General features: G+C 45.1%; 1 protein-coding gene across 1 annotated transcript in view; it reads right to left on the bottom strand.

Moving 5' to 3' along the window:
• Positions 1 to 7,923: 7,923 nt before the first annotated feature.
• Positions 7,924 to 13,042, bottom strand: part of atrn (attractin) — a 79,849-nt gene continuing 74,730 nt past the window's right edge. Inside the window, exons 28-29 of the mRNA XM_048227701.1 lie at positions 11,554 to 11,668; positions 7,924 to 9,738 (exon numbers count right to left, since the gene is read on the bottom strand). Of these exons, the coding sequence (XP_048083658.1) occupies positions 9,614 to 9,738; positions 11,554 to 11,668 (240 nt within the window). The 3' untranslated portion in view covers positions 7,924 to 9,613. The remainder of the gene's footprint in view (positions 9,739 to 11,553; positions 11,669 to 13,042) is intronic.

Below are 13,042 nucleotides of genomic sequence, written 5' to 3'. Positions count from 1 at the left end.
CTAACACACCAAGCTCTATGTCATGTTACACATGCCTTTCTCATGATATCCGTGCAAGGCGTGCATGATGGCAGAAAGGCTACGGTCTATGAGCATGTCTGACTTACATCTGAGATGTGTTAATTGCGAAAAAAGCAAAATAAACACATCTCATTTCCCACAAACACCTTTTTCACACAATTTTTTTGTCTATGCTTTCTCCAGTGTGATTTTTAAATTAAACTTACAATGAGATCTGTGCATTAAGGCAGATATGAGTACATCTGACTCAAACCTGTCTCAAAACAAAGGCACAACAGTTTTTTATTTATCAACCAATAAACAATTTAACAACTTAACTAATTAAGGAACACACCGCATCGTTACCTTACCTTCTGTCCTTCCACCTTAACACTGTCCTACGGTTTAGACACAATGTGGCTAATACACGGGAAATTACTGTAAGCGAAAATTGGTATAATTGGTATAACTGTCGTAAGATGCATCACCTTGAGCTTTCTGGCTTCATTTAGGGACAAGAGATGCACAAGAGGTATATCATTATGCATTAAGCTCTGGGGAATTAAATGCAACTGAATAATGAGTCTTCCAAATCAACCCAGGGTCCATGCACAGCCTGGTTAGGTGCAGGTAGATTGTAGGAACAAACTTAAATAGCACCTGAGAGCTCAGACCACACCTGAGCAAACCTGAGGATGCTGTATGCGAAACGCCTTGTGCGCTCCGAATAAAACAGAGTGAAGTCAATAGTGTGCGGTAGGAAGTAAGTAACGTTAGGATTCTCTTATCAATGAGATTGGTAAGGCTGGACCAATAATTTCAAAGTTAGTGCCCTTTGCAATGTGTTGCAAACGTTTCCCAATCGAGAGTTACCAGACTCTAATCACTTTTCACCAGGCTAGTAATCTTTGTCTGAGGCTGCATAATTTCAATCGAGCCACTCTAATATTTTCAGGGTTCTGCATGAACAGATAAGCAGGAGTAGCCAGTAGCTATGCTTCATGCCAGACATTTTCTTTCACTTGTTGACAGTGTCTCTTTCCATTCCTATTCAAACGAGTCCAATCAGCAATCAGAAGAACATAATATGCATTAGTGTGTGTGCACACCGGCTGTAATGTGAATGGCAAGGTGTACAGTATGTGTATGTGTGTGTGTGTGTGTCAGAGTTAACCCCCCCTCCCCATCAAACACTCCACACACAGGACTGGGGGGGGGGGGTCAGGGCCCATCATGATGGCGTGTGTAATTAGTGAGTGTGTGGGCCTCAGGACTGTGCGGAGCAGAGCGGTGCGGTTGAGTACGTTTACTTTAGCTAATCACCGGCGCTGGACGTGTGGGAGGACGGATGTCAGGACATGAAAGACGCACCGCCTCGACGGCCAAGCTCATTAGTCAGAATAATCCTCGTTGTGACCCCAAAGGTGACCGGGGGTCACCTGTCTACGGGTGACAAACCTCACGGCCTTCCTCTCATCACGACTGGAGGAGAGCTGCTCTGCGGTCAAAGCACAATGTTAATATTTGATGTAACTCCCCCTACACACACACACACACACACACACACCCACAAGTGTCTCACCATCGCTATGACAACACCTACCTGTCCAGCTGCAGGCAGAATGAAAATGATAGCTATCTTAGCTCTTCCATTACCTCCACTCTAGCAATGGCATTTATAGACATGGATAACATTGGTAGAAGGTAGTAGAAGGACAGTACAGCGACACCTGTTCACCTTCCAGCTGCAAAGCCTAAACCTCTGCACAGTGTGTGTGTGTGTGGTGTCGGTGTCTTATGCAGAGATGAACTGAGATGAACTGCAGCAGATCAATTCCCATCAGGATGCATCACACACACACACACACACACACACACACACACACACACAGGTGGCAACACAACAGAGCGCACATAGCTGCCTAACAGGCATCACTGAGGTGTTCAGTTGTTATTTGTTTGTTTTTTTTACTTATTTATTTTTTAACCTGGCCGCCTAAGCCTTCAGTCGCTGTTGCTCTTCAGTCATCGACTCATCAGAAAGTTGATCAGGAGCCTAATGGATCCTGATGAACCTGCGAGCGAAGCGCTGGGTGGCATTTGCTTGTGTGAGTTGGCGGAAGCACAGGGGGGGTGTTAACATACAGCCGAAGTGAATAGGATTGATTTGATTGCGCTGAACAAATCCCTGGAGAGCCCATGTGAAGCTTGGCATTTTTCTGAGGCTGCCTGGCTGAAGGTAGCAATCAAGTCATCACCAGGGTCCTGAATACATTAACACACACACACACACACACACACACACACACACACACAAGTAAAGCCTGAATCTAAAGCTCCTTATGGTAAAAAACGGGATAAAAAGCAATAGTTGTAGGGAGAATGGATATTGTTTCTTCAGAACGAATGTGTGTGATGTTCATTTGAATGTGTGTGATGTTCATTTGAATGATTTTTCCTCCTTTCTGCTTTCATATAGTTGTGGTCCAGGGCTTAGAGCAGGGGTCCACCTTTAAAATCAATCAGTCCCTTTAATTGGTGTCAAACTATATGCCACCCAGGGCCAGGAGAGCACAGGGTCTCCATTTGACCCAGGCACCAAGCCATTTCACTGAATTAATTACTCAGACACCAGCAGCAACCCCCCACCCCTCCGTGCCACACACACACACACACACACCTCCCCTGGGTTGAGGATGTGAGCTGGAGAAGAACTGGCTGCTGTGCTGGTGATCTCACTTTCATTCTCTCATTAGTTCACGTTGGGATTTACACTGACGTCCCAATTTTGATCTAATGTAACCTATAGGCTGCGTTTGGATTTTCTGTCCTATAGCCTTTTCCCTATGCACTTCACCGTCTTGTAGCTCGTGTTAAGTCTACCTGGGATGGTTACCAAGTTACGGCTAATAATCGAAATTCTCAATGGAGAAAATTAATGGGATTTTTACTTCCAGAACTGGAGTAGGCAGTGACTGTTGATCTCTACCCTGCTGAAAAAAAAGTCTGACCAGCTTCTTTGACCACCCTGTGATGGTTGACCAGCTAGACCAGCAAATTCATTTTTAGCTGGTGTTGCTGGTCTTACATTGCTGGTTTAACTGGCCATGCCAGCTTATGTTGGTCATTCTAGCAAACCAGCATGACCATGTTACACCAACAATGTCAAGCTTGGCAGGCTGGTCACCAGCATGACCATCTTACACCAGCTGTATCCCACATGGCAGGCTGGTCAGACCAGCATGACCAGCGTCCTCAGATTGTTACGCCAGCATGTCCACCTCGTGGCCCAACCAGCTACACCACCAAAGAGCAGCAAGAGCTGAAAGAAGACTAGCTAAAACCAGCTATAACCAGCTACCAGCATAAGCTGGTTTCTAGCTGTTTTTTTCAGGATGGTATTAAAAAGGCAGTGAGCACAGCATATCCACCTGAAGTCATTTACCAACGAAAGATCCGATTGAAAAGGTTTAAATGAGAATGAAACGTATATTAAAATAGATTTCATCAGGCTCGGAATACATTTCAGAAAGAAAGCAAACAATGGCCTTCCCAGAGTGCTTGCGCGAACAGCGCATTAAACGCACCACTGTTTGAGTTGAATCATACACTTTGCAACATTATGTCCGCCTTGAACTCCCAGATATCACTCAAGATGATGCAAGGGAAAAAAACTAATGAATTAGATGATGAAATGCCCTCAGGACATACACAAATGGGAAAACAGGGGTGTTTTTTAGATAGCAGTATTGACAACCGTGTAAGACAGCATTGGCTGGTAGTTCATGTGGCACGTTTGAATGAATTAATCAGTGAAGTAATTTGACCTAATTGTGCTGGATATGGTTCCCAAACCAGGCTCCCGAACGTGCCTAACTAGCAAAGGGCAAAGATGCTGTATGTTGTATGTTCATTGAGTAAGTGAGTACTGTCTGCGCCAACTTCCTTGCATTGTATCTGACATTTCAAGTTAGATGGTGCATTGACTGTGGGTTAGTGCAAAAAACAAAACAAAAAAATCAACAAAATGGATTCCTCAAAACTCAGAAGAAAGTGTTTAGTCTCCAGACACACTGCATTGGGAGAGAACATTTCAGAGGGCTGAGGGAGTGATTCCGCTGAGGGCCTTTTTGTGTAAAATGGATTCCACGCAGGGCTTCTGTAACTGTGAATCAGACTCTCATAAGCTGACAAAGCTGTCGGATAAGCCAGGGCCCAGAAACTCCCAGACAGCTTTCCATCAGCATCAACACTTGGAGACCCTCGGAGCCCAAAGCAATGCACCACACTATTACTTTCACACAACTGGTGTGTTGTTGGCATTATAATGGAGGCCTGCAGTCCAGAGTTCCACAGATCACTGGCTATAAGGGAGAGAACACAGGTTCTCTCACACACACACACACACCTGACTGTAAGTGTGACACTAAAGGGAATGGTTAGGATTGGCTCTTTGACTAGAGAGCGTGAAAACCCCATCAGGGGGAACAGAGAGAGAGAGAGATGGAGGGAGAGAAAGAGAGAGTGATAGAGGGAGAGAGAGATGGAGGGAGAGAAAGAGAGAGTGATAGAGGGAGAGAGAGATGGAGGGAGAGAAAGAGAGAGATGGAGGGAGAGAAAGAAGAAGCATAAGAGTGCACTGGGAGAGAAAAATGGGTGAGATTGAGATAGAGAGAGAGAGAAAGAGAACACAGGGACACAGAAAGTGGGAGTGTGGAGGGAGAAAGAACGAGAGAAAAAGAGAGAGGGAGGGAGAGAGTGCAGAGGACCCGGTGCCAACGTCTCTCTTGCTCCGGGTGTGCTGGCGGCAGCTGGTGCCTGGTGTTCCTGTCGCCGGGTAATGACAATGGCACAGTAGAGCGCAGCGGGGCAGAGCAGCATGATGGCCCGCCAATCGGCACGTGACAGCCTCCGCCTGACCGCCTCGACTGGACCCATTACACCCATCACACACAGGCCAAGGTGAACTGGGCCCTGAACAGGCCCCTGTCCCTCTACAACAACAGCACTCAGTCCACTGCTGCAATTACAGCCCAGATTAGACCAGGATTATAATGGATTATATGTTATATTGGGTATAGATGCATATATTTGATAAATATGGATTACATGTATGGCTTGTCTAACTATATATTATATTATATTATACAGCCTATAATATAATTATTATATATGGCACAGAAAGGTAACAATATATAATTAAAATTATACAAAAGCACAAAGGCTGGATCTCGCCAATAAAGAGTGCAAAAAGCATTGTACGAGTCGGGCTGAAAAGCCACCTGTTGCTGAACAGGGAAGAAATGAGCTTCAGAGGAATGACGTGTTAATTAAATGATCCAAGAGAACTTCACCCCCGCCTCTGTTCCCTCTCAGACCAGCTCTAATAACCAGACACACACACATTGTTTTTCTAAGACTGCTGGCCTGTGTGTGTGTGTGTCAAACATTTAATTGAAATCACAGATTAAAAAAAACACACAGCATTAAGATTTTTAACATTTAATTATAGACAAAAAATGCTCTATATCATTCTGTATGTACATTCATAATTACAAGGTCAGCTATAATCCTCATGTTAGTTTTGTGTTCATTTCTTCTTTTTTTTCTTAAAACTTTGCAGTAATTTGTCACAATATTTCATCCATCTAACGGTTTTGTTGCTGTACTCGAAAAAATATAAAAACGCTGCTACGAGCTCAACTTGTTTTGCAACCTTGGTGCATGATTCCGCTCTCATTCACATTACAGTCTCGGTATTTACAGACACCAGCGGCGTGGCTGCTAAATTATACATATTCACATCCTACCCATTCAGTATCTACACAGGCTGTACAAAGGGTTGGCGGACATCCGGCTTTGAGGCTTCAGGAGACGAACAGCATTGTGGGTGAACATGAACAGCATTGTGGGTAATTGCAGTTTCCTGAAATTGGACAAGAGCTTTTTTTTTCCCCTGGTGAAGTTCTCTGCTGCATGCATGAAAATATGAGTGTCTGTGAGTGAGAGAGAGAGAGACAGTATGTGTGTGTAAGAGTACGTCATAGTTGTTCGTGAAATGCTGGTCTGACACTGAAGTTGACCACAGAAAATTGTGCCAGGGCTGTATTTCGCGAATCCCTCAGGTTCCACCTTCATCTCACCCAGACTGTGTCTGTGATTATACACGCGCACACAGACCTTTATGAGTCAACATTGCCATGGCAACACGAGAACACTCCCCACAGAGAGGTGGCTGCCTGTGTTACTCAGGTGTTTCTGCCTCTAAGACGTCATTTCCTGTCTGGTGGTGGCCTGGGCATTAGGGGGATTCGACTTCATGTAGCCGGCCGCAGCCGTGTTAAGCTGACTGCACAACGTGATTATTTCTGAGATTCTGATAAATTTTTAACCATGACGGGTGGTTTAAATATGTATCAGAATCTCAGAAATAATCACGTTATGCAGTCAGCTTAAGACGACTACATGAAGTCGAATCTCCCCCATTACCTGCTGCGGTCATCACATCCCTCTGCTCGCAACCACTTGAATCATGGGTCACCCCTGCTATGAACTATGGGAAATAAAGTCCCTCTTGTGTCCATTTGTTCATGAGTAGAACTGTGTGTTCTGAATACTACAGTTAGGTTAACATGTTCATGCGTACTTGTACATACGCATAAACACACACTTAACAAACCGACGCGCACTTATAGTAACAAGCACACGAACAGACACACACTTAGCAACCCAGCGAGTGATTTGAGATGACACAGCTGGCTGGATGCTATCGAGCCTCCACGGCGACCCTCTTTGGTCCTTTTCACAGAATGTCAGATCTGCTTGTCCATCTCAACGTGACCTTTCCGCACTCCAAATCCCTACCCCCTTTGGCCACAACATGCACCATTACACATACAAACACACACACACACACATTTCAGTGAGCTGAACTGAAGAAAACCTGAAGATGACAACCCCCACACACACACACACACACAAATAAGCAATTTATGGAATGCAGAAAACATGTGTAGACTGTGCATGCATATATGTAATCTTTCATGAGTGCATGCTTGTCTGTGCGTGTGTGTGTGTGTGTGTAGGTGTGAATATTTATGTGTCTGTACGTGTGTATGGGTGAGTACTTGTTAATGTGTGTGTGCGTGTGTGTGTGTATGGGGGTGAGAACTTGTTAATGTGTCAGTGTGTGTGTGTGTGTGTGTGTGTGTGTGTGTGTATGGGTGTGAGTATTTGTGAATGTGTGTGAGTGTGTGTGTGGGTGTGAGTATTTGTGAATGTGTGTGAGTGTGTGTGTGTGTGTGTGTGTGTGGGTGTGAGTATTTGTGAATGTGTGTGGAGTGTGTGTGTGGGTGTGAGTATTTGTGAATGTGTGTGAGTGTGTGTGTGGGTGTGAGTATTTGTGAATGTGTGTGAGTGTGTGTATGGGTGTGAGTATTTGTTAATGTGTCAGTGTGTGTGTGTGTGTGTGTGAGTGTGTGTGTGTGTGTGTGAGTGTGTGTGTGTGTGTGTGTGTGTGTGAGTGTGTGTGTGTGTGTGTGTGTGTGTGTGTGTGTGTGTGGGTGTGAGTATTTGTGAATGTGTGTGTGTGTGTGAGTGTGTGTGTGGGTGTGAGTATTTGTGAATGTGTGTGAGTGTGTGTGTGGGTGTGAGTATTTGTGAATGTGTGGAGTGTGTGTGTGGGTGTGAGTATTTGTGAATGTGTGTGTGTGTGTGTGAGTGTGTGTGTGGGTGTGAGTATTTGTGAATGTGTGAGTGTGTGTGTGGGTGTGAGTATTTGTGAATGTGTGTGTGTGTGTGTGGGTGTGAGTATTTGTGAATGTGTGTGAGTGTGTGTGTGTGGTGTGAGTATTTGTGAATGTGTGTGTGTGTGAGTGTGTGTGTGGGTGTGAGTATTTGTGTGTGTGTGTGTGTGTGTGTGTGTGTGTGTGTGTGTGTGTGTGAGTGTGTGTGTGAGTGTGTGTGTGTGTGTGTGTGTGTGTATTTGTGAATGTGTGTGAGTGTGTGTGTGTGTGAGTATTTGTGTGTGTGTTCTGTATGTCTCTGTTTGGTGACCCAAAAGGGCTTTCTGGCATTTAGAAAAACCTTTTCCCCAAATATGTGGCTGGGTGCACTCTTTATTTTCCCCTGGCCAGCTGCTAGCCCTCCCCCTGTCTGCTAGCCTCCATCTCCTGCCCAGTGGTTGAGTCTCCCAGCACGGCCAGAATGCTGCTGAAGGATGGGACTGACCTCAGATAAGAAAAACAGAGCCTGACTGGAAATACAACAGATCAAGGCAGAAATGGGAGAATAAGTGTGATTATCTCTCTCTGTCTCTCTCTCTCTCTCTCTCTCTCTCTCATCACAAGAAACAAACCCACATACACACATCCTATCTTATGTAGTGAATGACACCAGGAATATGTTCCTGGCACAAACTTTGCAAAATGTCCGAAAAGTGGGAGAAGTCAGAGACCCTAAGCTCTGATATTTTGTGTGGGTTGGTGATGTCTGTGTGTGAATGTGTGTGTGTTTTCTTTCCTTATCAGAGTAGTCAAGATTACTATTCAGAGTCGTCAAGAAAGATTCGCCGATGGCTTTACAAACACTGACAATGACAAAGCATTCTTGTTGAAGACACACCACATGCACAGATTTTCACACACTTTCATACAGTAGGCAAACATTCAAACGTGCGCGCGCACACACACACACACACACAAATGAATCAGATGTGAAAGGACGAGTGACCCCACGATTCAAGTAGCTCCTGAGCAGAACAGTCATCTCTTTCAACTAGTCTTGCTGGCATTGCCCTGCTGAGACGCATCAGAACACGACGGCGCCAGTCCTCAGCTTGGACTCCACTGAGACTACGCTCGCTAAGCTAACATACGCTAGCAATGCAGCCTGTTCACAGGGTGTCAACACTCCCTTATAGGGCCTGTCGGCACTGCAGGGGACTCCAGACGGAGCATTGCAGTTGCCTGCTAAGCTGTCAAACAGTGGGATGTGTGCACTGACTATCTGTTAGCATCCCGCGCGCTACTGTGGCACACTGCTAACTGCTAAGTGTTGGCAGCCATTAGCCATTCTGGATGGCTCTGGGTTACTATAGTAACGTACACACTGCAAGTGACACTGGCCTGAGCAGCTGATTTGTTGTGACAATAAAAACAAAAAAAGCAAAAAATAAAAATGACAAGGAAAAAAAACAAAACAATAACAAAAAAACAAAAAATGAAAACAGCAATTAATATCAATAAATTAAGAATGACGTTGGCGGAACTCGGGAAGAAAGAATCCTGTGTAAAAAGTTCCTGGGGGGGGTTACGTAAACTACCAGTCTTTCTACAAATCCATTCGGTCATCAGTCTGTCCACCAGTCCGTCCATTCCTCTGTCCGTGTGGCATTCTGTCTATTTGTTGTGCCTAAGTGTCCATAACGCTTAGAGCAAGCTACGAAGCCACTTCCCCCCCCCATGCTGCTTAATGGGTCTTGCCCCCTGGCCAACGCATCAACCCCTCCCCATGTCACATGGCTCAGTCCTGGGGAAAGGTTGGGGGGAGGAAGGGAGGGGCATGGGGTTGGAGTTCAGCTTGGGGTCAAAGGGTCGCTGGCGGGAGGTGGAGGTCAGATGCAGGTGGCTGGCTGCGCCAGAGGCTGTTGCTTGCGGCTCCGCATGCCTCCGGACTTCTCCTTGTAGCCCAGACACATCTGCTGAGAGATGTCCACCAGAGCACTGCCCACCGCAAAACCTGAGAGAGAGAGAGAGCGAGAGAGCGAGAGAGAGAGAGAGAGAGAGAGAGAGAGAGAGAGAAAGAGAGAGAGAGACAGAGAGAGAGAGAGAGAGAGCGAGAGAGAGAGAGAGAGAAATGTGAGAGGGGGAGGGGGGGGGGGTGGAGATGGCAAAACAGAGTGAGTAACAGAAAATGAGAACAGAGGATAAAAAAGAAGATGAAGGAAAGATGGAAGGAGGAAGAAAAAATTGGAAAAATTCTATTAGATACAAATTTTTGTTCCTGCAAAAAGAGATTCTCTCTCTCTCTTACTCTCCCTTACACACACATTCTATTCATTTAAACATCTTAAAGGTGAGCACAAGCCACACATTATGAACTGATTAACATATTTCTGAGAAAGCATGCGTGTCCTTCCTGTATAAGTGTGTGTGCGTGTGTATGTGTGTGTGTGTGAGTGAGAGTTAACACTACCGCTGGCATGCGTCCCTATTCTCTGCTTGTAAAGTGAGTCTGAAACGAGTCAGAAGGCTTTAAAAAATGCTGAAAAAAAAAGGCTCTCGATTTCTATGGCCGCTGGAGATCACTGTCATGAGGTCTGGTCTTGGTTATTTATCGCACATTTTCTAGTTTTTCCGTGATGAAGGCGACTGACAAAAACTGTGTCAGGTCCATTAAACTTTCCAAGTGTAGTCCAAGTGGGACAACAGGCTTCAGCTCTCATTTACACTTTAGTTTTTAGACTTTTCTAACAATGAGTCATGACTGACAATAACATCACATCAACCCTCATTTGAGCTTCAATTACCATGTCACACAAATCCTGAAATCATAACACTATAACCATAGAGTATTTTATTTTTTTATCCTTACTGAAGGTACCCTGGAAATCCAGAGTTCTCGCGAGAATTGTCTATGCGAGACACTCTGGCAATGAGTAATAATGCATGTTACTTTTACCCCTTGCATTGCGAGGAACCAATCACATCGGTGTATCTGATATACCTGTAGGCGGGCCAGAGGCAAGCTAAACAGATGGCGACAGCGCTGCAACGAATCAGTCGGTAAACACTGGTCAGTCGTATAGTGTTATCCAATTGCGTGCAGTGAGATTTTTAAATTCATGCTTGGTGCCGCCCCTCGAGTTGGGCCATTTTCATTATTCGTGGCCAGACCCTTAATCTTTCTAGATTACCAGGGCCTGTATTTTCCAGGCTTAACTAAAGGCCCATGTGTATGAAAGTAGCAGCAGTTTACAATTGAACCGTATGAATTTATTTTGTTAAGCTTGATTTTATGGCATAACGCCGCAGAGCCCTCTGTGTCGCCAAACACCCCCTTCAAGCCCTACGCCATCGCTCGACCGGCATCTCTGAAAAATGTAAACTTTAAGTTGAGGTGACACAGACTGCAAGGACTGTGATTGGTCAACTCGTCTTGTGTGCTGATAGTCGGTGTCCTGGAGTAGCATACTGTGGACAGTAGCAACAACTGGCAGCCAGACACCCTCGCAAATAACCTCTGACGTATTTTCTGGTTACAATAACTAGGTTATTGGAATATACCCGTGTCCAATTCTTGGTAACTTTTACAAAATCTAAGCAAGAAAAGGCCAAACAAATAAAATGAATATTTCAACACGACAGTATATGGAGTTTGGCACTCTGACTACGGTGGTGAGCTACACGGACACAGGAGACGCAGGACTGAAAAATGTTCACAACGACGTCAAGGCAGCGATGTAGCCACTGTGTCACGTCGATGCAGAACCATAAATCAAGCTTTAGTCTCAAGGTCACTGGGCAGTGGTGAACTCGTCCCCAACTCTCTCACCTGATTGGCCAGGGGGTGGGACTCCTCCTGATCCCCGGGGTAACCGGATGAAGATTGACAGCACAGCTGCCTTATTGCCGTAGCAGGGCTCTAGGGCAATGGGCTTTGGGGTGCTCTGCAGAGAGAAATGAACAGAGTGAGACATGCCTTCACACACACTCACACGCACAGAGAGCAAGCATGTACAGTAGCCTTCAGAGGCCCAGCATTCATGTGCTTGAGCAGCCTATTTCTGTAGATTAAAAGTGTGAGGTTAATGGACTAACTTAAAAGACCACATTGCACCCTCTGGGACTTAGGACATGGCAGGGCTTCATACAACCACTACAGGGCAAGGCAACCATGAGGTCCTCTCACACACACACACACACACAGTAATTACATTCCATCCCTGACCCACTTTATACTACTGTGTATACTGGTCTCCTGGGTTTATTCCTCACAAACTCACACAGAATTACATTAAAAGCATAGGTGTGCAGAGTCTTTTGGACTCTCTCTCGCTATCCCCCTGTGTGTGTGTGTGTGTGTGTGTGTGTGTGTGTGTGTGTGTGTGTACTCACTGCAAATCAATGAGAATTGTTTTCATTTCAAACAAAGAATTCATTTAGTGACTTGTTCTGCCTTCATCTGTCATGTTTATGACACACACAACACAGTTTAGTGAACTTTCCCCATCTGATGGGAAACTGCTTCTAGCAACACTGTGCCATTAATCCTGGCACTACTCAACACACACACACACACACACACACACACACACTCTCTACTCTACTCTACTCTTCCTCCCCCTCAATCTCTCTTTCTGTTCTTCTTCTTCTCTCTCTCCTCTTACCTTTCCTTCATTCTTTTGCTCTGAATTCACAGAAAAACAGAGAGCCATTTATCTTACCGCCCACCCATGCCATCCAAGCACACACACACACACACACACACCACACACACACACACACACACACACACACACACACACACACAACGCACACACACACACACACACACACAACGGACACACACACACACACACACACAATGGGCACACACACACACACACACACACACACACGGTACTCGGACAATGAAGTCAACAGAAAATTATAAAATTCAATTAAAACTAAAGAACAGTGGGAGAGTGTCTGGGCATGTGTGTATGTGTATGTCTTTGTGTATGTGTACGTCTGTGCTCATGCGTCATTGTGTGTGTGTGTACGTGTTATCTTACTTGTCCAGACCCAGGCAACAGACCACAGGTTCTGTTCAATTTACTTCAATAATTACAATTAAGAAAACAAGAGACATGGTGCAATGGAAGGCATGAGTATATTCCTCTATAAGTGTGTGTGTGTGTGTGTGGTCTAATTGTATGCACCAGACCTGCTAAATTCTCTACAAACTCATACATGCATTTGCCTAAAGTGAGTGAATGAAGTGTTGGGTCTTTGATTATTTCAACTGGAGAAGATGAAAGGTATCAAAGCAATTTCAGAAG

This window comes from Alosa alosa, chromosome 19, assembly GCF_017589495.1.
Source record: "Alosa alosa isolate M-15738 ecotype Scorff River chromosome 19, AALO_Geno_1.1, whole genome shotgun sequence".
NCBI classification, from domain to species: Eukaryota; Metazoa; Chordata; class Actinopteri; order Clupeiformes; family Clupeidae; genus Alosa; species Alosa alosa.
The sequence above is the reverse complement of the archived record's forward strand: the minus strand, read 5'-3'. Positions and strand labels throughout refer to the sequence as shown.